The sequence below is a fragment of the Mustela putorius genome, unplaced genomic scaffold (assembly GCF_011764305.1).
Source record: "Mustela putorius furo isolate JIRA1106 unplaced genomic scaffold, ASM1176430v1.1 tig00000508_pilon_pilon_pilon, whole genome shotgun sequence".
Classification (NCBI taxonomy): Eukaryota; Metazoa; Chordata; class Mammalia; order Carnivora; family Mustelidae; genus Mustela; species Mustela putorius.
Window position 1 is genome coordinate 19,111,948 of NW_025421402.1, and position 24,094 is coordinate 19,136,041.

A 24,094-nucleotide genomic window follows, 5' to 3' on the forward strand; every position below is an offset into this window, starting at 1 on the left:
TCAGAGGGAAAAAACCAGTATTTAAAAAAAAAAATCTTCATTATCTAAAAATATATTTATACCTGAGTTACAAATAACCCTTTTTCCTTATAAAATGATTTTTTTTTAATGTTTAGGTGGTTGATTTTATTACTCAGTGCTTGTAAAATGACTTCATGAAAGCCATGAGTTTAAAAGTAAGAGGCTGGCATAGTATTTGACTTGTTTTTCAGGGGAGAAGGGAACTCTGGTTAATAAAACCCAGAATCATCAGATTTGTGAGTTGTGATTTTATAGTTACATGTGAATTGTATAAAAAGGCTGAAAGCAGAAGTATAAGTTTTCTGAAAATCTAACCCACTTGTTGCCTCTGCTGTCAGCCAAAGGAATCCCTGAGCAAAGGTCGTCTGATGCTAGGCTCCCTTACTTCCTCTTTTTCTGGAGGTGCCAGTCTTACTTGGAGGACGGTTCATCCAATAAGCAGAGGAAGCCTAGGTGGGGTCAGAAGCTAAGACAAAAACCCTGTTCGGAGGGAACTGTGCCCCCAGAACACGGGAGATTTCACAGAGCCCCACCCCAGCATCAGCCTCCAAAGTCCTGGCGGGAGGGATAGTTACTTGGATTCCAGGACCCCCTGGGCACACTTCCCTCAGCTGACCTGAGGCCACCCCACCCAGACCAAGGCCTTTTACCTCCCTAAGACCCACAAGGGAAAAGTGAAGGGGATGTGACTTCTGACTTCCTCTGCCAGGGCCTCCAGGGCTACTTGTGTGAATGACCCATTCTCTGATGTTACAGAGTAGAATTGACAAGGTATTTGATGGACAACCCATGTTTGCTACTGTGCACAGGCTTCTGGTATTGTCGGAGATTGGAACGGGCTCAAAAATTGGCTTGAGGGCGCTTGGGTGGCTCTGTTGGTTGGACGACTGCCTTCGGCTCAGGTCATGATCCTGGAGTTCCAGGATCGAGTCCCGCATTGGGCTCCCAGCTCCATGGGGAGTCTGCTTCTCCCTCTGACCTTCTTCCCTCTCATGCTCTCTCTCTTTCTCTCACTCTCTCTTAAAAAAAAAAAAAATGGCTTGAAAAGACTGAAGCAAACAACTGATTAAAAACTGGTCAAATGATCTGAACAGACATCTCATCAAAGAAAATCTATACGTGGCAAATAAGTCTATGAAAAGATGGTCAGTGCCATCTGTTACTAGGAGTTATGACTGAAACAATGAAATAATACCACTACACACCTATTAGAATGTGAAAATCCAAAACACTGACAGCACCAAACACTGCTAAAGGATTTGGAGCAGCATGGACTCTCATTGCTGGTGGGAATAAAAAATGGTATGCCCGCTTCGGAAGACAGTTTGGTAGTTTCTCAGAAAACCAACATACTTACCATATAATCCAGCAGTCATCCTCCTTGGTATTTACCCAAATGAGTTGAAAACTTAGGTCCACACAAAAACCTACGAAGAGTTCGTAGCATAGCTTTATTCGCAGTTGTCAAAACTTGGAAGTAATCAAGATGTCCTTCAGTAGGTTAGTGGATAAATTAACTGGTAATGTTGATATAATGAAATGTTATTCAGAGCTAAAAAGAAATACTCTATCAAGTCCAGAAAAGACGTCATAGAACCTTAAGTGTATATTACTAAGTGAATAAGGTCTATCTGGAAAGGCCACATACTATGATTCCAACTATATGATCTTCTCAAGAGACAAAACTATGGAGAAAGTAAAAAAGACTAGTGGCGGCCATGGATTTATGGAGAAGGAGGGTTACATAGATGAGACACAGGGGCTATTTGGGGCAGTGAAACTATTCTGTGTGATATTGTAATGGTGGGTACATGTCACTATCATACATTTGTCAAAACCCACAGAATTTATAGCACCAAGAATGAACACTAATGTAAACTATAGACTTGGAGTGATAATGTATCAATATAGAGTCACTGACGGTAAAACAATGTACTGCTGGGTGTGGGACGTTGATGGTTGGGGAGCTTGTGCGTATGGGGATGGGAGGGGCAGGCTAATTCTATACTTACTGCTTAATTTTGCTGTGAACATAAAACTGCCCTAAAAACACCTATATTTTAGGTGTAATGTAGACATGTACACACACACACACACAACTTCTGATGCAATATTCCTCACCTCCTTCTAGCCCATGGACCTGAGTAAGGCAGTTTGGTCAACAGACATCTCTCTGAGACAGGTGTTCTGTCTTGACAACAGTCTGGTGGCAAACAATAGCTGCTTTTTAAAACCCGTTAGTCATTTTAGGGAGGGAATGAGACCCAAACCTTTGTCAGAAGCTCCAGTCAGCAAAAACCACCAGTAACAGAGACTTATAGCTCTAAGGGGTCATTTGGGTTATGGGGTCCAAGATAGAAAAGACCAAGCAGCGTAGGCACTCAACATTTCTTGAGTTCTAGCCCGTCATGTACAGAATGGGGGTGGGGGGGGCAAATTAGGTGGAAGGTGTATACGCAACATGATCAAAAAACGAAGTTTCTGGGTATTTAGGGAAACATGTCAAGAATATTCATTATAACACAGATTGCAGTAGTGAAAATATATAAATAAGTTAAGCATCCTCAACAGAACAGTATATAAACTGGTTTCTTCTTATAATGGAACACAGCAATTCTGGTAAATGAACCAGATCTATACACAACAGAGATAGAACAAAGAAACATTATGTTGGAGAAAAAATAAGTTTAGAGAAATAATTTCAATATGACTCCATTTATATAACACAAAAAAGTAATATTGCCATTTATGTAAGTAATATTGCTATTTATATATATACGTATAGAAAATTATAAAAGTATGTAGCTTGTTACATACCAGCCTTAGGGCTGTGGTTCTATCTAGGGTGGAAAGGAAGAAAAAGAGGTGGGGATGAGCTTCCAGCTATGACTATAATGATTAATGTCTTATCAATATTTTATTAAATAAAATTATTAATTAAATATTCATGGGCGCCTGGGTGGCTCAGTCAGTTGGTCATCCTACTCAGTATTGGCTCAGGTCATGATCTCAGGGTTGTGAGACTGAGCCCCACACCAGGGTCTACACTCAGTGCAGAGTCTGCCTGAAATTCTCTCCCTCTTCTGCTCCCTCTCCCTCTATTCCTCCCTCTGCTTGTGTGCGCGCGCTCTCTCTCTCTCTCTCTCTATATATATATATAATAAATAAAATCTTAAACATAAAAAATTATAAATTTGAAATATATAATTTTATTTAAAATATTATGAAAATATGGCAGAATATTAGCATAAGTTGTTTATTCTTAGTTTTAGAGAAGTAGGTGCTATATTTATTTCTGTACTTTTTTTTTTATTTAAATTTTTTCAGTGTTCCAAAATTCATTGTTTATGTACCACACCCAGTGCTCCGTGCAATACATGTCCTCCCTAATACCCACCACTGGGTTTACCCAACCCCCTTCCCCCTCCCCTCCAAAACCCTCAGTTTGTTTCTCAGAGTCCACAGTCTCTCATGGTTTGTCTCCCCCTCTGATTTCCCCCAACTCTCTTCTCCTCTCCATCTCTCAGTGTCCTTCATGTTTTTCTTTACTTTTTAACAAATTTGAAATACTTCATAATTCAAAAAGTGAATGAAGAACATTCATTCCAGGAAGAGGGGGAACAGCTTGTACAAAGGCCCTGAGTGGAGAGGGATCTTAGCAAGCTCACCTGAGAAGGATGCTGGTTGGCTTGAGTGAAATCCGTCTAGGAGACATCCATCTAGTTGTTATCTAGAGTGTCATGAGATAAGCATGGTAAGGTAAGCAAGATCTTGATTTTCAAGGCCTGGTAGCCCATGTTGAAGATTATGGGTTTTGTGCTAATGGCACTGGGAGACCGCCAGTGGATCTGAAATAGTGTAGTGTTGTGTGGATAATGAACTGGAGGATGGGAGTATAGAAAAGGGATGCAGAATGGATGTTTACAGAGACGTGTGGAATCCAGTGTTGCTGGTGTGGATGGATAGAGTTGACAGAGGTGAGATGAATTTTGGAGATCAAGTCAACAGGTCTTGATGATTTATGTGACCATGAATACATTTGCTTTCATATTCTGTTTATTGATATACAGTTTTTAATTGTTAAAGTTACTTGATCATAGATTTCATTACAATTTATTTATAAATATGTATGTATGTGCACACACATATACAGAGAGAGACTTACATACTGCCTGCATTTCGGTATGCCAATTATCAAGGATTGCTGGGACAAGATTTCTGTGGTAGATAAGCCTTAAGTAGGTTTTTCCACTGGTGTCAAATCTTTTGAGGCGTATCAATGCATTATATTTCTGTTTTTAAACTTGTGTTAAAATGCACATAAGATTTATTGTTTTAACCATTTTTAAAAGTACAGTGGTATCAAGTACATTTACATTATTGTGCAGTCATCACCACCGTCCAACTCCAGAACTTTCTTCTTCTTCCCTAACTGAAAGCTCTGTGCTCATTAAACAATAAACCTTTATTCCTCTGTCACTCCAGGCCCTGGCTACCTTCTATGTCTATTAGTTTGACTAACTTATCTAGATACCTAATATGCATGTGGAATCACATGGTTTTCTCCTTCCGTGACTGGTTGATTGCATTTAATATGATGTTCTCAAGGTTTTTTCATGTTATAGTGTATGTCAGAATTTCTTTTATTTTTAAGAGTAAATATTATTCCATTGTATGGATATACCACAATTTGGTCATTCATTCCTCGGTGGACACTTGGGTTGCTTCTACCATGTAGCTGTTGTGAATAATACCATTGTATTATCATAACATGGGTATACAATACCTGTTTGAGTCTCGGCTTTCAGTCTTTTAGATACCTGCACTCTAACCACATCCTTGCCAAGATTTGTTATTTATTGTTTTGTTGTTGTTGTTGTTGTTGTTTATATTTTAGTAGAGGCCATCCTGAGTCTGAGGTGTTATCTCACTGTGATTTTGATTTGCATTTACCTAGTAATTAATCATGTTGAGCAACTTTTCATGTTCTTCCTGGCCCTTTGTCTATCTTCCTTAGAGAAATGTTGCCTCTGAAACCATCAACTTTACATGTATTCTGATAAAACATATGTCATAATAAAGACTTTTTGGATTATCATCACTTATTCTATTTTCTTGAATTGATTTTGAACTTAACATGTTCTCAAAGACAACATAGAGGGGGAAAAAAATGCCAGGTCAGACTTTAAAAAAATGGGCCCTATATTGTAAAATAAAAGGAATGGAATTTTTAACACTTGTGTTTCAAAAAGTGACTGATTTTCAGTATTCCTTGGTTTTATATAAAGTGGTAAATATAGGGGTGCCTGGGTGGCTCAGTGGGTTAAAGCCTCTGCCTTCAGCTTATGTCATGATCTCAGGGTCCCGGGATTGAACCCTGTATCGGGCTCTTCGCTCAGTGGGGAGCCTGCTTCTCCCTCTCCCTCTGCCTGCCTCTCTGCCTACTTGTGATCTCTCTCTCTGAAATAAATAAATAAAATCTTTTTTTAAAAAATGGTAAATATATTTTTACTGTCCTTTACTGCTATTATATGTTTCCCTAAAAATGCTACTGAAAATAGTTTTGTTTCCTTTTCAAATTTTATTTGGTGTAGGTTTATATCATTTAATCTTTCATAAAGCGTCTGATCAGCCAGTGGAGATAACTAAAGAATCAGGACTCCCCTCCCTGCCCCCAAGGAATATTGGTTTTGGATAAAAATTATGTGTAAGATCGTTTAGTTTCATTTCTACAGTGTTTTTCTTTTATTTGCAGTAATGAAGAGTAGTCAAATAAAAATGTTGAGTTTTATGGTATATGGTGTATTTACACCTACCTGCACATAGAACCATCTGGATTCATCTTGTTAAAATTGTCCTGGAAATCAAGTGTCAGCAAAGTTAGAGTTGAGCCTGAGGAACAAATCTCTTGTTTCCTTCTTAGGTCATTACCAGGATCTCCTAGTGTCTTGTAAGATGATGAATTTCTTCAAGTGAATAATTTTAACAGAAATATGTCTACCTGTTTTCTTTAACAGCTGTTTCGAGAAGTACGAATAATGAAGATATTGAATCATCCTAATATAGGTATGAAATTTACATATACAATTAATGATGAAGTATATTCTTTAATTTGAAGCTATTTGAAAAGATAGAATTTTAAGGGTGTTCTTTATAAAAAGAGTGATAACCTGAGAAAGTGATATTTTTGGTAAAAATAGATTATAAAGAAGTTAATTGAAGGCTGCAGATGGCTATTTTCTACTACCTTGCTGTCTTGTGCTCTCCACTAAAATAATACATGTGACTTGGGGTTAATGCATATGAATATTTTTTGTATCTCCCTACTAAATGGTTCTAAACAGCAATTGGATACCATTGAGGTATTTATAAGAAATGAATTCTAGATAATTTTGATAAAATGCTTTTGGATTTGACCGTAGTTTATAGGGAAAATCACTAAATTGAATTTTTAAGAAAATAGAATTTATTTCAGTTTTAGTTTACTTATTCCCAGAAGTTCTTATTTTTCTCTACATTTACAAATAAATATATTGAGTACATAGGAAGTTATTGGATTCTAAGAAGTAAAAAGTAATTTTTCTTTTAATCTGCTCATTTTCTTAACACTTGTTTCTTTTACACTTAAAAATCTTATGTTTATTAGAGTTGTTAATGTGATTATTTGTGATGAATAATTTAAACTACATAAGTTTGATAACTTGGTAGCTGTTTAACCAGATACTTTTGTAACACCACATAATTAGAGAATTTTTTTGTTTCTCTGTCAAAGATTGTTTAACATTTTATGATAAGGTCATTATAATAAGTCTCCTTATAAGCTTTAATTAAAATTTTGTTATTCTGATTTTAAGCTTTTCCCTTTTTATTATATTATTCTCATTAGAAAAAGTAATGATTTTTTAACCCCAGAAACTTAACTCTTTTGACCCAGCAGTTGGTTCCAAATCACTTTGTGGTAAGTAGTTTTCCTCCATAGTAGTAATAACTCTTGAGAGAATTTTTCAGTTTAAAATTATAATTAATGATTTTTAGTAAATACTCAAATTTTCCCTTGGCTGAGGGAAAATTTATACTTAAATTAAAGCAGATCCAATATGTGCTAATAATTACAAGTTATATCTCTAATTTCTTTTTTCAGTAAAATTGTTTGAAGTTATTGAAACAGAGAAGACCCTCTATTTAGTCATGGAGTACGCGAGTGGGGGTAAGGATGAGAGGGATGGAAAAGTTCTCTTTGATGAGACATACAGAATTATCAACACCTGAAGGTTCATTGTAACACTTATGTCTTCACTGTAACACTTATGTCTTCACTGTAATCACATTAATGAATGTATAGTTTTATTAAAATACCTTTAAGTGATATATCTTAAGTAAAATTCAGTGTTTACTCTCAAGATCCATTGATCCTACATTTAAAAGTCACATTTTGGCTCAGTGAAAAATTGCCTAGGGACATTTTTCTAAACTTTAAATTTGCATTGTTATCAATGAATATTTTGATTCTCTTGTCTAAATATTATTATTGTGTTTAAAAGCACTTGGCTGTAAGGGAATCTCAAATTCACAATATATTTAATAAAGTTTATAGTAAAAGCATGTTCTAGGACAGATGTTTATTTCATTGATTGTTTGTATATGACAGATTCTCAATATACCTGCATTTTCAAGATAATCCATAAAATGTTTCAATTTAAACAAGTATTGATTTATACATGTTATAAGTCAGAAGACTGAGTCGACAGAAATAAGATGTGTTTGCAGAATATAATATATACTTTGACTACATAGTGTCAAAAGTAAGAGTGATTTTTAAACATTGGTATATAATAGAAAATTATTTTCATCTTCTGAACTTTTCTTCAAATGAGAGGTATGTCTGCTCAAAATCACTGTTGTGTTAAGCATTAAGACTTTCTTAGAAACACGTTTAAAATTTTTTGGAGATAAATCATTTAATAACTAAAAAAGAATGTTTAAGCAGTTGAAGAATAAAGAAGTTAAGCAAATAGAAAAGAGGGACGGCAGCTGAAATTAATTAAACCACTTTTACTAATTATCTTTTTTGCTAATCAATAGAGAAACTTACTTAGGGTCAAATTTAGTGTTGAGTCCTTTTAGCTAATAGAAGTGTAGAGAATTTTATGGTAATTCAGATTTAATGTAAGTTGGATAAAGAGAATTTATTCTAGTCTTTTGTATCCAAACTATGTGTTTTTATACTGTTTCTTAGATTTCCAAAAATGTTTACTACAAATATTACATATATTTTAATAGCTTTTTCTGTTTTTAATGCAGATTGAAAGTTTTAGTAGGTTCGGGTTTTTGCAAAGCCTTTTCTCAACCTAAAAGTATTTTGATGTAGGTTTTTTTTTTACTTAACCTGAAAACCTATGTCATTAAGGTTTATTATTACAGGATTTTAAAAATATATTAATACAGCCATGTGAATTTGCATAAAATGTAGTTCTATAATAAAATCAGTGAACCTACAGAGATATCACATAATGAACTGTTTCTTTTTTTCTATCCTTTAGTTAGATTTATATAACAGTTTGTCAGCGTGGGAACCCTGGGTGATATTTTTAGTTCAGTTGGACTCTTTTTTTCCCTTTTACTGATCTGAAGTCTAGAGAAAGGGGCTAGACATGCTTTGATAGGAGAAATTACTTACCGCTAAAAATCGGTGGACACTTCTGATTTCATGAAGGTTCACCACAAGGCTGTGTTAATATTAACATGTATACTGTTTGACAATAGATGGTAAGTACAGTCAACTCTCTATTGGTGCTAATGAAGGGGAGCAATGGCTGGGGTACCAGAGAGCACATGGGGTCATCACTGCTCTCCTTCAGTAGCAGAGTTAGGAGGGGCCCTGGGGTGCAGTCTGCAGAGGTGTATACCTGCCCAAACCAGGTGCTCTCTCATTCCATTCTAACTCCTAGTGATGAGTTTTCTTTGAGTCTGGCTCATCAGTGACCCTTTCACAAAACCATCATGGCTCTGCGGTGGCAAATCTAGAATGATTTCCTTTCCTTTTTAATCTATAAATGGCAAGGTAACTTTTATAATCAACATTTAGTATTTTTCCTCTGAAATTTCTAGACATTTTAGGATTGACTCTCACATGAATAAAGAGTTGAGTTAAACAGCTGCCTCTTTGTCAGGAGTATTTAGATCATCTGATTCTGGCTCACTAACAGAGCAAGAGATCTTTGGTGATTAGGTAGGCAGGAAACTCATTTATGATTCAGAACCATATTTAATCCAAAAGAGCCTATAAAAAGTAGGTGTCGGGGCTGCTCTGGAATGGTGTGTTGATTCCCTCTTTCATTCATGGAAACAATATTTATTAAATGTTTCTGTGCACCAGATGTTACTCTGGTGCTGGGAAACACATGGATGAGCAAAGACACAGTCCCGCCCTCGAGAAGATTACATTCTTTGGGGAAGCAAATCACAAGCAAACAGTATATACAATAAGTGAAAGACTAAGTCTCATAAACACCTGGGGTGCGGACTTTCTAAGCAGGACTCAAGAGCAGTCCATATTTTTGAACTCTTGCATACATCTTTCCCAGCCTAAACTCACATATCTAGAATTAACTACTGTGATGGGTCTACCAGAGCATCCATTCATTTGTTTTCATCATCCCATTCAGTCATTTAAGTATGCTTGATTTCATATGTTGTCTGACATTCTAGATGTGTTAGTTTCATCTGACATACATCATTACATATTTGGTTTTTACTTATATATTTATAGGATTGATATTGAATATATATACAATTTTCTGTAAACTTAAATGCAAATATATAATTTATTGAGTGCTTACTATATGCCAGTCACTGTGCTAATAAGCACATGCATTATTTCATTTAATCTTAAAACAGCCATGTGAGATAGGCACTGGTTAGAAACTGGGTCTTAATAAAGTTAAGAAATCTTCCTAATACCTCCCAGTAGCTACTTGGGGCTAAACCAGGATTCATATCAAAACTGGTCTGATTTTAAAGCCTGGGTTTTAACCAATTTGCTGTATTTATAAGAACTCTTTAACCCACTTTGCGAGTTTTTAATATACATGTGTATCTATATGGTGTATATTATAAGGACGTAAAAAATAAATTTCTCCCTTACACTGAGATATTTTATTTTTAATATTGTAACTAAATATTAATTTGCTTTTTTATAGTATTGACTAAAGAAAAATGAAAAAAACTTCAGACATGTAAAGTAATGGATCTAATGGGAAATTTCTGTAGTTTCTAGCTTCAGTTATTTCAGCAAGTATGTATTGTCTATCCACTTTGTGTTCTCTCATGGGGATAGGGCAGGTATGACAACTAAAGCTCATTTGGAGTAATGGGAGATGCACGCAGGATGGTTTAATTCTGTGTGCGTACTTAAAAGTACCAAAATAGATGAGATGAGTATTGTGAGAATAGCATAGTCAGAGTATAGGAAGGAAGTGGCTGAAATCAAAGCGAATGGAAGTAGTGAGAAGGAGTTTGACCAAGACTCCATGACGTGTAGAATTTAAAAGAGAGAGAGATCCGGCGTACTATGACTTTCGTTACTTTGTCTGACATGTAGGTTCCAAATACAAAGCCAAATGGAACTTTTTGATTGCTCGAACTGTGGCTTCCCTTTATTAGAATGGATAATAAAGAGTTGACTGTATTTTTGTGTAATACTTGAAATCAGAAAGCAAGTTTTTTCGGTTATGTTTTTATCACTTATTTTTAAAAGAGTTTTGCTAAATCATAAGCTGCTACAGATACTCAATTCTATGTGTAGTTTTTCCCTTTTTTCCTTCGTGTAATAGTTTGTGATTTACATAAAACTAGCAGAAAATTGTGGGCCATAAGCTTCTCTAAAATCAAGGCAAAAACTTGACATTGCTTATACTGTTAACTGAAAAATTTATGTATATTTTACTGCCTGCTTTACCTTTCTGATTCAGGTGAAGTATTTGATTACTTAGTTGCCCATGGAAGAATGAAAGAAAAAGAGGCCCGTGCAAAATTTAGGCAGGTATGGAAAGTAGTTTTTAACTTTGTTTTGCTAATGTTTTTAGTAATATACAATGGACAGTATCACATTATATACTCTGGACTTCAGAGTACATGGTATTTTAAAAAGAAAAATTCTGCTTTCTTATACTTTTTAAGAATGGGAAACTGAAAAAGAAATTTGTTCTTTATGAATTTAAATTTAAGATAGTTGCATATGGTTATTTGTAGAAGATCATAAATAGTGAAATGTTTATAGGTGAGTGTCATTAATTCATTGATAGTTTTGGAAATATAGATGAAGAAAGAAAAGAAATACTTAATCCTTTACCCAATAATTATTATCAAGTATTTTTAGCTTTATGTATTTAGTATATATGCATAGTGCTTAAAGACATCACTGTATTTTCCTTTGTCATTAAAGACATCTTGGTATTAGAACTCATACCTTTTAGATTTAAAGACTGTGGTCAGTTTTATTTAGTCAAGTGGGCAAAAAACCTTATAGATGTAGTAGAAGACTATGGCAAGATGTGTATATTTCCAGTTCAAATGGAACATGGCTTGTTATAGAAATTAAAAAAAAGGAAAAATAAGTTCATCTAGGATTTTACTTCTAATTTTTAGGAATGAAGTAATTTACATACATTATAAGTTACCATAGAAAAGACAAATAATGAATTGTAAATTATTCATAAAATTTATTGAAGTAAAATTTCAGCAGGCAACTTGCTGTACCCAAATTTTACCTTAGAGAATTTAAAATATTTCATTTAAAAATAGCTCAATACTGGGGCATCTGGGTAGCTTAGTCATTAAGTATCTGCCTTTGGCTCAGGTCAGGATCCCAGGGTCCTAGGATTGAGCCCCACATCGGGCTCCCTGCTCAGCGGGAAGCCTGCTCCGCCCTCTCCCACTCCTCCTACTTGTGTTCCCTCTCTCGCTGTGTCTCTCTCTGTCAAATAAATAAATACAGTCTTAAAAAAAAATAGCTCAGTACTTCTGTAAACGTGGGTCCTGATTCTCTAGTTAAAGGGGTCCTGTGACCAATCAGTTGGGGAAACACTGAATATGGTTATAGGGTCTTCCTCTAAGAGATGTTACATCTATGTTAATATATAAACAATTAGAAAAAGTTGAAAGTTCTGGAGGAGAGGGAAGGAAAACCCTGTTTCACCTTTTTTTGACATAGTATTCTCCAAACTGGTCCCAAAGTGAGTTTGTTTGATAAAATGCTATTGTTGATATCTCACAGAGTTATTACTTTTTGGAACATAATTTGTGAGATGCTCTGTACCAAAGATAGGCATACCCCTCTGATTCAGGATAGATTCCTAGAAACTTCATCCTAAAATACCTGACATCTAAAGACAGCCAGTAAGGAGGACGGACTGTTGAAGACCTGCGTGGGGTTGTCACTTCCTGTTCAGTCCTCTCCGGTCCCGGGATGGAGGCTCCCCTGGACTGAAGCCCTGGTCATCGCCTTCAATGTCATCGTTCTCCCGGTATCAGTCACGCAGTCGGAGTTAGGAGCTGACCAGCATAAAAATTACACTTGACGTTGAATATTTCCCCTGGAATCCGCTACTACCCTAGTTCTTTTTAGTCACCCGGCTGTATTTATTTACTGAAATCATACTGTGTGGAGAAAACTGTGTTGGGTGCTCTGGAATTAGAGAAGGTGACAATGTGCCCTGCTGTTAGAGTGAACTTGCCCATCTTTCCCGGTGGCTGGAACACAAGACGTTTTCGTAAAGATCCAAATAATTACAAATGGGCTCTTTTTAAAAATGAATTTTGAATTATTCTTAGAAATACTCTTCATTTTGCAGAGGTTGAGTGTCAAATGCTATTTAAAATGTCATATAGTAGGAAATATTTTCCTTATTTATTAAATATTAAATGTATTTACTATCTGTATGCCTTCCTTTGGAATTAAAAAGGTAACTCACTCATCTTTTTAAAAACCAGGGATGCAGACATACACAATTTAGTAGTCATTTGACAAAGGGTTATATTTACTCTTAAATTTGCTTTTGAGATGCCTGGTTTTCTTTATAATGTAATGAAGAAGATAAATGTACACTTTTGTTTTTTTTGCTCTGTATCATGAAATTATTTTTTTAAATATAAACAGTTTAGGAATGTACTGTGTTATCAAGTGTATACACATGTATGTCCTTGCCTCTACTGTTGGATACAGCCAGAGACAATTCAAGAGCACTTCAGTATCCATGGACCGTGCAGTGCCACTGCATTCCTGATGTTCGAAGGACTTGAAAGAAAATTACAATATTGATTCAACTCTTCCAATATCAAAGCTACTACTTAAGGCTTGGGAATTCCTGACTCAATTATAAATTAATTGCAAAGCAATCCAACATTTGCACCTCATGGCAGAACACTGACAGGTCTGAATTTAGGGTCAGTGCAGGGTTGATTGTAAATCATGTTTTCAAGACCCATAAGGGAACAGTCATAAGGAAGTTTCTACATCCTACTTAATGAAGTACAGAATGTTTGGAATGAGAGGGTCTGGCCATAGAACAATACAATAAGGTTTAGGCTTGTGCATTGGGACTCTAGCAGTGAATCAGATAGAAGGCAGAAATTGTACCCTGTGGGATAAGTTTAGCAACATTATAAGCCACCACATTTAATTGACAGAAGTCAGAGGTCATAGAGTTTGGGGAGAATGAAGTGCTTGATACAGAGCATTCTCTTAATTATCTTTCTGTTCTTAAGGTTTTAACACTCAGGAGATTTTTATCCCAGAATTGCCTGTAGAACAGCTTTCATGGAGACCATTCTGTCTAATGTTGAAATGCGTGTCTGTTAACCAAGTCACGTATCTATAACATGCTTCACTCTAACCAAGACAAAGTGACTTGAAAACCAGTATTACTAAAATTAGCCTTGTAGGACATTCATTAAGATGCATTATATTTACATGTAAGTGTGTATATCTCTTGGCAAATCAATGTGTTTTAATGGAAATTGGATATTAGATTTTAAAGCGTATTGCTTAAGGAGACTAAAACAAATATTTGTTATACGATTCTGCTGTTTGGGGGGATTTACACTTCAAATTGATTATAATCATTCACAATTGCTCTGCTTAAAAACATCTAGTGGTTCTGTAGTACCTGCTTGGTTTGGAATTCAGAGACTTTTACCAACCTGTCAACGCTTATTCCCACGACTACCATTTTCCCACCTACTTTTCAAATACATTGTGTAGCCTCAACCTCAGTGCATTTCACCACCTTCCCCCTGCCTCGCCATCACCAGATGGCCACATCTTCAAATGCTACCGTCGTACAGGATGGCTTAGATCAAATATCCCGTACTCCAGGCATTTCTAACAGAAATTGTTCTTTATTTGATGTGGTTCCCTCACTTCTTTGTGCCTCTGCTTCTATGGTTCTGCCTTGTACGGTGGTTGCTCATATACATGTTCTGTACATGTTTTCTCCTGATCAGACTTTCAGCTTCTAAGGGCAGGGTCCGTGTAGTGTTCATTTTGTGTTCCCCTGGCAACCAGCACATTTTCTTGCACATAGCAGGTACTCAATAAACTGACTTTTGAATCAAAATGAACTCAACTGAATTACATATTACTCATTGTGTGTAGATTTTGTTTCGAATTCATGTTTCTGTCTGAACCATTTAATATATGTTAGAATAGTGTACTGAGCGATCAGCCTCACTTCTACTTTGAAAGTTTTTTTAAACCCATATTTTTATCAGCATGGTCATACTTCACATCATCTTTAGACTTTAAGAAATCTCACTTCTATCTCCATTTGTAAATGCCTAACTAATATTCAGCATTCATATTGTGTTTCCATTTAACCGAATCCACAAGATCGAATGTTCTGCTGTGCATTAAAATGGCCGTCCTCCTGTAGATCAGCTGTAACGACGTGTACAAAATAGTTCTTACCTTGATTGCTATCTGATTCTTTCCATTTCTCTATTTTATGTAGTAAACAGCTATCGAAGAAGTCTTTATAAGCTATTTCTCACTTGTATCTTTGGCTCCTACTCTTGGTTTCCATCTTGTTCAGTCGTTGTCCACGAAGAGCTCTATGTAACAATTAAAAATTCTAGTTGCATATGAAATCTAGTTAAGGGTAAAATACTTTGCTTGACTGACCTAATAAGAGGCTTAAGATTAAATTTCATTTCCCTCCCATTTCTTTTTTTTTTTTTTTTTTTTGGATAATTGGGTTTCATCTTAAGGCTGAACGATTTTCCCATTTCTTTATATATGAACAAATACAGGACAATGCCACATACCCCACTGATAAGGTCTTAGTAAATTGGCCTCGCTTAAAAAAATGGGCCTTGGACACATTTCATTATAATTCCTAAAAGAGATGGGTTCATGTGTTCCAAAGCTCTTATCCCAATATTGGGATAAACCATTGATCAGAACTGCAAACTGTATACACTTGATTATGTCTGTCAGTAGAAAAATGTAACAGCCCACAGAAATCTTCATAGACTCTGACAAAGAAGTATTTTAACAAGAGAATGCTGCTTATCTACACTGTCCACATTTAAAAGTGAACTTTTCCTCATTTTAACTTTATTCAGAACTGAAGGAACAGGGAGATTATTTAATACTACTTTGAAATCTGAGTTGGTAGTTTATCTCATTTGGAGGTTGTCATAGGGGGAAAATTGCAGTGTTTTTACCATAAAATAATTATGTATCTTTTATCCAAATATTTATTTTAGATTGTGTCTGCTGTACAGTATTGCCATCAAAAGTGCATTGTTCACCGTGATCTTAAGGTAAGCCACTAATTTTATAACAAGAAGTCTTAATCACGAACAGATGTTTTGTTAATACCGGAGCCATCTCTGGTTGCTGAGTTGTGCCAGGCGCTCCAAGGAAGGAGTTTTTACTTAATCCTCATAGCAACATCATGAAAAGCGATATTTTCACTGAGAAAATGAAGAAAATAGGATGAGAAGTTATCTAACATTAAGGCTAGATAATTTGATTCCCTATCAACAAGCTTGTTTTAATAGGTAAATGCGCAACTTTGTCTCCAACTAAAAATGCCCAAGATCCATTCAGTCAGAAGCAAGGTGGGGACGCAGGACAGGTGTGTCTGTGGCAGGTCTGCCAGTGTCCATTCTCCACGCGAGAGCTCAGAGAAATGGGAAGTCTCTCACATGTTTTGATGAACGTCAAATGCATGTGATGAGTATAAACTAGCTTACTTTGGAATAAGACATTGAGACAGTCAAGAAAAGTTTGTGGCAGTGAGCATGGGGGCACAGCTATCTCTTTAAGGTCCTCGTTCATTTCCTCAGGATAAACACCCAGAAGAAGGGTTGCTGGATTGGGTAGCAGTTCTCCTTTTCGTTTTTTGAGGAACCTCCATCGTTTTTCCCGTAATGGCTCTGCCCGTTTACATTCCCACCAGCTCTACCGGGTGCCCATTAATTTTGCCCACTTGTTCTCTTTTATAGTTTTGATGGTAGCTGTCCTTGTCGGTGGAAAGCGTTACCTGATTTTGGTTGTGATGTACGGTTCCCTGGTGGTCAGTGATGCTGAACGTGCCTGTCTGTCATGTACCTATTGAGTCATGTACCTATTGGCCACGTTTATGTCTTCTTTGGAAAAATGTTCAGGGACTTCTACTTATTTTTTAATTGTGGTGTCTGGGGGGTTTTTTTGGCTACTGAGTTGTATGAGTTCCTTATATATTTTGGACATTAATCCTTTATTAGTTGTAAAGTTTGCAAATATTTCTCCCAACCCATAGGTTACCTTTCTGTGGATGCTTTCCTTTACTATGCAGAAGCTTTTTACTTTAAATGAAGTCTCATTTATTTTTGCTTTGGTTGCCTGAGCCTTTAGTGTCATATTCAAAAATTAATAATACTGCATTGAATACTGGGAAATTTGCATAAGAAAATAGATTTATCTATGGATGTGGTCTCATCACACACACAAAAATAACTCAGTGAGGAGGTGATAAGTTAATTAGCTTGGCTGTTGTAATCATTTCACTACTTATATAAAATCATTGTATTATTGTACACCTTAAGTATATATACCATTTTCATTTCAAAATATTAAATAGGAGCACCTGGGTAGCTCATTTGGTTAAGCATCCGACTCTTGATTTTGGCTCAGGTCATGGTCTTGGGGATGTGAGATCCAACCCCATGTGGGGCTTCCTGTTCAGCGGGGAGTCTGCTTGATGATTCTCTGTCTTCCTCTCCCTTTCCCCCTTCCCCTGCTTGCACATTTTCTCTCACGATCTCTCCCTCAATAAATAAATTTTAAAAAGAGATGGTATGGCTTTTTTAGGTATGCTTTTTTTTTCCTTTTATGAAAGTAGAAAGTCCTGGAACTAAAATATTTGTCTTTTTTTTTCCTTTTTCTCTCTTCCTCCAAAGTTAACTTTCATCGTTCCTTACATAGGAACCTATTTTTCTTTTTTTACTTTTCTCCCCATGACCTCTGTCAGTTACTCTAGCACTGGTCTGCATTATACTTAAAAATACTGTCTTAAGGCGTGCCTGGGTGGCTCAGTTGGCTAAGGGTCTGACTCTTGATCTCAAGGTCATGAGTTCAATCTCCACACTGGCCATGGAGCCTACTTTAAAAAAAAAAAAAAAAATTTTCTTAAGTGCCTGTCAGAAGTCTAGATCCTGTACTTTGGCTCCATTTTCTGAGCTTGCAGATTTTCTACTGCTCCAAGATTTCGTTTCTTAGTTTCCTCTAACTATTTTAAGGAGAAATCACTTCCACAGATAAAGAGAAAGTAGAGGACTGCTCCCCTGGCTGTGTGTTTGACACCCAGCCTATCATCTAATTTCTCATATGAACAGAAATCTGGGGAAAAAAAAATCATGTTCAGCACCCTGAGGTTACCTCCAGTCTGGGGCATGGGGTTTCCCCTGCACTCCTGGAGTGGACCTCAGCATCCCTTGAGCTCTGCCCTGGTGAGGCAGCCAGCCAGACCTCTTCCCAGAGACTAGGAAAGTCCAGCTTGCTCACACATGGTCTCAGAAATTCACAGTGACCAGACCCTTACATCAGAACATCAAAATAACCTGGTTTTGTCACCCAGCCCATAAATGTTAGGATTTAAGACAAATCTTCCAAATGTATGTGCTGTGACAATATGTTAATATCATAAACATCACCTCGTTATTATCACATATTTTGGGGTGTTAGATGTACGTCCGTTTTTGTTTTTTTTTAATTAAATTTAATTTTGTGTATGTGTGTGTGTGTATTCCAGAATTCATTGTTTTTGCGCCACACCTACTGCTCCATGCAATATGAGCCCTCCATAATACCCACCTCCAGACTCATGCAACCCCCCACCCTCCTGTCCTCCAAAACCCTCAGTTTGTTTCTCAGAGTCCACAGACTCTCATGGTTTGTCTTCCCTCCGATTTCCCCCAATTCACTTTTTTCCTTTCCTTCTAATGTCCTCCATGTTATTCCTTATGCTCCACAAGTAAGTGAAACCATATGATAACTGACTCTCTCTGCTTGACTTATTTCACTCAGCATCATCTCCTCCGGTCCCATCCATGTTGATACAAAACTTTATGGTCAAATAATCTTCGACAAAGCAGGAAAAAATATACAGTGGAAAAAAGACCGTCTGTACCGCCGTTTTTCAAAACAGAGATCCCAAGCTAGCATGCCCTAAAGGAAAAGACGGGCAAGGGAGGGAAGAGCTGTGTGGTGGGCGGAGTGCCTGGCTCTCTAGCGATACGCGGAGCTCTCGTTTTACTCCTTCCTGTAACCCCATAAAACACATCGACAAAATATATATATAATTTTCTTAATCTATCCGTTATAAAAGAGTTTCAAGCAAAACATGACAAAAAAGAAAGCCTTTATTGAATTGCTTATATTTACAAAAGGCTTATTTAAAACTTTTTTTTTTTATTTTAATGATTCTGATTTAGGATTTTGGAAAACCAGCATCTGAAAATATATGGGTGGAAATCACTGCTTTCTACCAAAATATACCTGCAGAAGAGCATCTAGTTTTAGAACAACAAAAGGAAATCTAAAACAAACAAGGTCTAGTGAAGGCACTACTGTATTGTTTGGTTTTACTGAAAGAGCAGAGCTTTGCTGAGGGGGCATTCTGGAAGAGAGGACAAAGGATTGAATTCAGTAGTCACAGGACCCCTGGCTGGCAGTAATTTTAGGTATACTCTTGAGCCCAGCACTAACCTACAATGCTCTACTAAAATAGAAAACTTTTGAGTAAACTTGTTCATTTAAGTCCGAGAAGGGTTTCATGATATGTCAACTTATATTTTTTAAAAGAGGTCATATTAAGGTACAGTCTCAGGATGTTTCTTACCATGAAGAAAAAAAAATGCGTTTAAAATAATAGTGGAAGAAAAACTGTTTTCAGTAACTTTTCCCAAATAGTTGCAGATGCACCTGTAAATGGGAGCTTTTCTTTTATAGTGCTAAAACTTCGTCTTCTATAAACATGATTCTGAACAGTTATGCATCAAGCACCATGCTGGGCTTCTAAATTTGATATTACGCTTAAAAATGAGAAGGCAGAGGGGCCCCTGGGTGGCTCAGTCTGGTGAGCTTCGAACTCTTGATTTCGGCTTAGGTCATGATCTCGGGGTCCTGAGATTGAACCCTCCATGGGGTTCCATGCTGGGCTCCCCTACACCCCGGGTCGCACATGCATGCTTGCTCTCTCTCAGAAAAAAAAAAAAAAAAAAGAGAGAGAGAAGCAAGAAATATATGTTGAGATCTGAAATAGTTGTAATAAATTTTTTGTTTTATGTAGACATTTACATTATCCTTTTTATTATTTTCCTCCTAGGCTGAAAACCTTCTCCTTGATGCTGATATGAATATTAAAATTGCTGACTTTGGTTTTAGTAATGAATTTACAGTCGGGAACAAATTGGACACATTTTGTGGAAGCCCGCCCTACGCTGCCCCTGAGCTTTTCCAAGGAAAGAAGTACGATGGGCCTGAGGTGGACGTGTGGAGCCTCGGTGTCATTCTCTATACACTCGTCAGTGGCTCCTTGCCCTTTGATGGCCAGAATCTGAAGGTATCCATGAAGTCCGCTACTGGTGTTTTACATCCCGGCACGATCATTTCAGTAGTCGGTTCTGAGTGCGTCCTTTGCCTTTTCAAGGAACTGCGGGAGCGCGTCCTGCGAGGGAAGTACCGCATTCCCTTCTACATGTCCACTGACTGTGAAAATCTTCTGAAGAAATTACTGGTGCTGAATCCAATAAAGAGAGGCAGCTTAGAAGTAAGTAATTTTTTGTACTCCAGATTTAAAACTCAACAATTAAAATATTCTAAGAACCGAAGAGCATTTTAAATCAAATTTTTCCCCTGGTTGTTTTTTGGGTTTGGTTTGGGAAGTTGACAAGTCGTGTAATTTGTTTAGAGCTAGGGAAGGTGATATGATTCGTTCACTGCTCGAAAGTTGTTACAGTTAATTTCTTTAAAGACGGTTATTCCTTCTTTGCCCTGGAATGAAGTATTAAATTAAAACAACATAAAGATAGGAATAAGATTGACTTTTCGTTAGAGGAGGAGGAAAACCTGGCCTTTGTCAGAAATTGCATGCTCCGATACAGGAACCTTGTGTGTAGGTGTATAGGTATTTCGAAGATTTAAAAAAAAAAAAAAAGATAACGGAAGTTCTAATCCAGTGAATATTTCATGACCATATCTGAAATTAGAAGCTGATTAAAAATTTTAAAGAGGGGCGCCTGGGGGGCTCAGTGGGTTAAAGCTTCTGCTTTCGGCTCAAGTCATGATCGCAGGGTCATGGGATCGAGCCCCACTCAGGCTCTCTGCTCAGCGGGGAGCCTGCTTCCCCCTCTCTCTCTGTCTGCCTCTCTGCCTACTTGTCATCTCTGTCTGTCAAATAAATAAATAAAATCTTTAAAAAAAATTTTTTTTTAAAGAAACCTCTCAATACCAGTACAGTTTAAGTAGAACATACTGGAAACGGGAATTTCCTTTCTTAATGCACTGTTCCGTTGCCTACCTACATTCCACATGTGAGGCTATTTATAATGGATTGCTATTATGCTATTCTAAATGTACCAAGTACGTTATAGCCAAATAACACCAAAGTGTTTAACCTTTTTTCCTTCCGACACTACAATTAAACAACTTATTTTCTACATATTTCATCCAGCTTTTTCTAAGGCTGCTTTAACCAATACTAAGGTTTAACTTCAGAGATCCAGCATATACGGTTCACTAGCATTTTGGTTTTGTTGTTGTTGTTGTTGTTGTTGTTTTTGTCTTCATTTATTTGCCTTAATAGATGGGGTAGAAAATTCAGAGAACTAACCCCATTTAAACTGTACTTTTTAGAAAATTCAGAGAATTAACCCCATTTAAACTGTACTTTTTAGTGTAGCGATGGGGCTTTCTGGCACAGACTCCGTGCTGGGTAGAAGGCAGCCTTATAGTGAGCCATCCCTGTGGACAGAGCTCTTGGGTTCATTTGGGTTTGTAATGTTATTTCCACAAATATATTCCACTAAAAGATAGAATATGTTTTGGTGGAAGTTAACGGATGGTGACTTCTGTTGGGAAATTATTTTAAATGCTTTATGTTAGTGAATTACATATCAGATACCTTTTACTCACTTATTTGTTTAAATGCAGTTAGTTTGTTCCCATAATTTTTGTGGGTTTTTTTTTCCTTTGGGGGTAAAAGGATATGTTAGTCATGTTTTCATAGTGAGGCCTGTGAAATAGAGAAGGCTTCTTTTGCGTTACAGCTTCTCTAAACTTGTTTTTGACCTTTATTCGTAGGAAGTTATGTGAAACAGTGAAAAAGTTAAAGTCGTTGACTCTCGTATCAATTCTAAAATTTTATGGCAATAGGGTCACCTGACTGGCTCAGTTGGAGGAGTGTGCGACTCTTGATCTTGGGGTCATGAGTTCAAGCCCCACGTTGGGTGTAGAGCTCACTTAATTTAAATTTTTAAAAAAGACTATTTAAAAAATAAAATTTTATGGCAACATAAGTCTTTCTTAATCCTGCTTTATGGCGCACTTTTATCATAGGAACCTAGTTCCCCTGAATATCATTTAATAAAATGTCCATAGTTGAGGCATCAGCACAGCTGAGAAGAACAAAAAGAATATATAAAAATTATTATTATAGATGTTACAAATCTCTTAGTATGTGTAGGTATGTAGTCACTTAAAGATGATTAATTTACAGTAGCCACATATTTAAGTCTTTCATCCTTAGCATTAAAATGCAGAGGATTAAAGTATCAGAATTCTGGGCTGTTTAAAAGCCAAATTATTATATTAAAACATTTGATCATCAGAATCTCAGCTTGATGTATTTGAGTATACTCTAGAACCTTCTGTTCCAGCTTATCAAAAATAAGTTTTCCAGCCACAGAATCGTGAGTCTACAGTGGAAATATTATCATAATATTGCAGATACCACTGTACAAAGGCCGGTCTGCTTCACAGTTCCCAGAAATAACTTTCCAGAGAAATCTGACACTGTTTTTAAAAAAAAGGGAAGAAAGATTTCTTACACCAAACCTTGAGAAACTCCCCTTGAAATAGCAATGATGTCAAAAATTATTTTAGTCTCCTTTTATTTTTCATACCAACTTTAGTAGCAGCTGTACAGGAAGAAAAATCCCTAAGCTCTAAAAAATAGCTATTTTCAAAACACCAGTCGTGAGCGTGTAAACGTAAATTTTTGTACAGTAGTAATGTTTCATGTCAAGTTGCATTCTTTTTTTAACTTCAAAGTTTTGGGTTATGTGCTTTCTACTTTATCGTAAACATGATCTGCTTCCGTGCCAGTAGCAGTGTTGTTCCCTTTGGCTTATGTACCCCTGCTTGTTGGACCTTCAAGTTGTTTCCATTGTTTTTTACTAAAGATCATGTGATACACTTTTTTCCCCTTTGGGACATATGCTTAGATATATTCTCCAGAGTGTCATTAGTGCGCCAAGGAATATAAACAGTCTGATGGGTCTTCTGCGTTCATTGCTAAAAATTGTGTGACCTAAGACATTTGAAGGTATCTGTTCTCCACACTTGATTCACTATTCGATATAATAATTTCTGGTATTTGATGCCTGTATGGTAGTTATGTAGTTTGTCATAATTGCTTTAATTTGTATATATTTCACCAGAGATAATGCCTAGTATTTTTAATGAGCAGGTTAACTTTGCTTCTTTACATATAAGCTCTGTGTCTCTGAACTGCTTGTCTAATGGAGTCTGATTAATCAGCCTTCGAGATCTGTATCAGTTTTGTACATTTTAACAGGAAATATCTCCTCTGTTAATTCTTCTATTTTTTTAAAATGGAACTTTATGTATTTTGGGGGTCAAGAGTCACTGATGAGAGCAAACACTAGTCTTTCTTCATTATATAATTTGTTAATATTGAAATTCAACTTAAGGAATCTTATGCGGCTATTTATTATCTTACTTTATTATCTTATTTATCTTACTAAACTTCTCATTTAACTCAAATATCTTCCTGTCACTTCTCAAATATGACTACATCCTTTATTAAGGTCTTTCTTGAAGACTTCTATGTTAAGTAACTTATTTATGCCCCATGAAAATAAAATGAATGAAATTAGTTTCTTACTCTACTTGATTGACCTATTGCCATCTCTAGAACTAAGCAGTTGCGTACGTTTTTTCATTTTGTACACGTGAACGCTGGCAGAGCTTGTTCATTGCACTAATAATGGGACGGATGCAATCACATATGATTTTTAAAATATTTGTGTTTTATGTTATAAACTAATTTTTTCCTATTATCTGGAATATTGGTGTGTTTTTTATTAGAAAAAAAACTGATAATTTTTTTCTGCTATCCCTTCTATGTACATCTTCTTTAATTTTTCCAGTCCTTAACCAGAATCGACTATGTTACCTTTCAAAATAATGCAAAATTTGAGTCTAAGGCAAAGCTCCTCCTTATCGCCCTTTCTCTGTATCTGTATCCTCCTCAGAAAAGTATTTATTTGTGCTTTAACACCTTTT

At 36.3% G+C, this 24,094-nt stretch overlaps 1 protein-coding gene across 4 annotated transcripts in view; it reads left to right on the forward strand.

The window, feature by feature from the left end:
* MARK1 (microtubule affinity regulating kinase 1) overlaps window positions 1-24,094 on the forward strand; it is a 116,866-nt gene that overhangs the window by 55,419 nt on the left and 37,353 nt on the right. For all 4 annotated transcript variants that reach the window (XM_045081169.1, XM_045081167.1, XM_045081168.1 and 1 more), the window contains exons 4-9: window positions 6,039-6,087; window positions 7,163-7,228; window positions 10,992-11,062; window positions 15,787-15,843; window positions 19,893-20,129; window positions 20,217-20,336. In XM_045081169.1, the coding sequence (XP_044937104.1) occupies window positions 6,039-6,087; window positions 7,163-7,228; window positions 10,992-11,062; window positions 15,787-15,843; window positions 19,893-20,129; window positions 20,217-20,336 (600 nt within the window). The remainder of the gene's footprint in view (window positions 1-6,038; window positions 6,088-7,162; window positions 7,229-10,991; window positions 11,063-15,786; window positions 15,844-19,892; window positions 20,130-20,216; window positions 20,337-24,094) is intronic.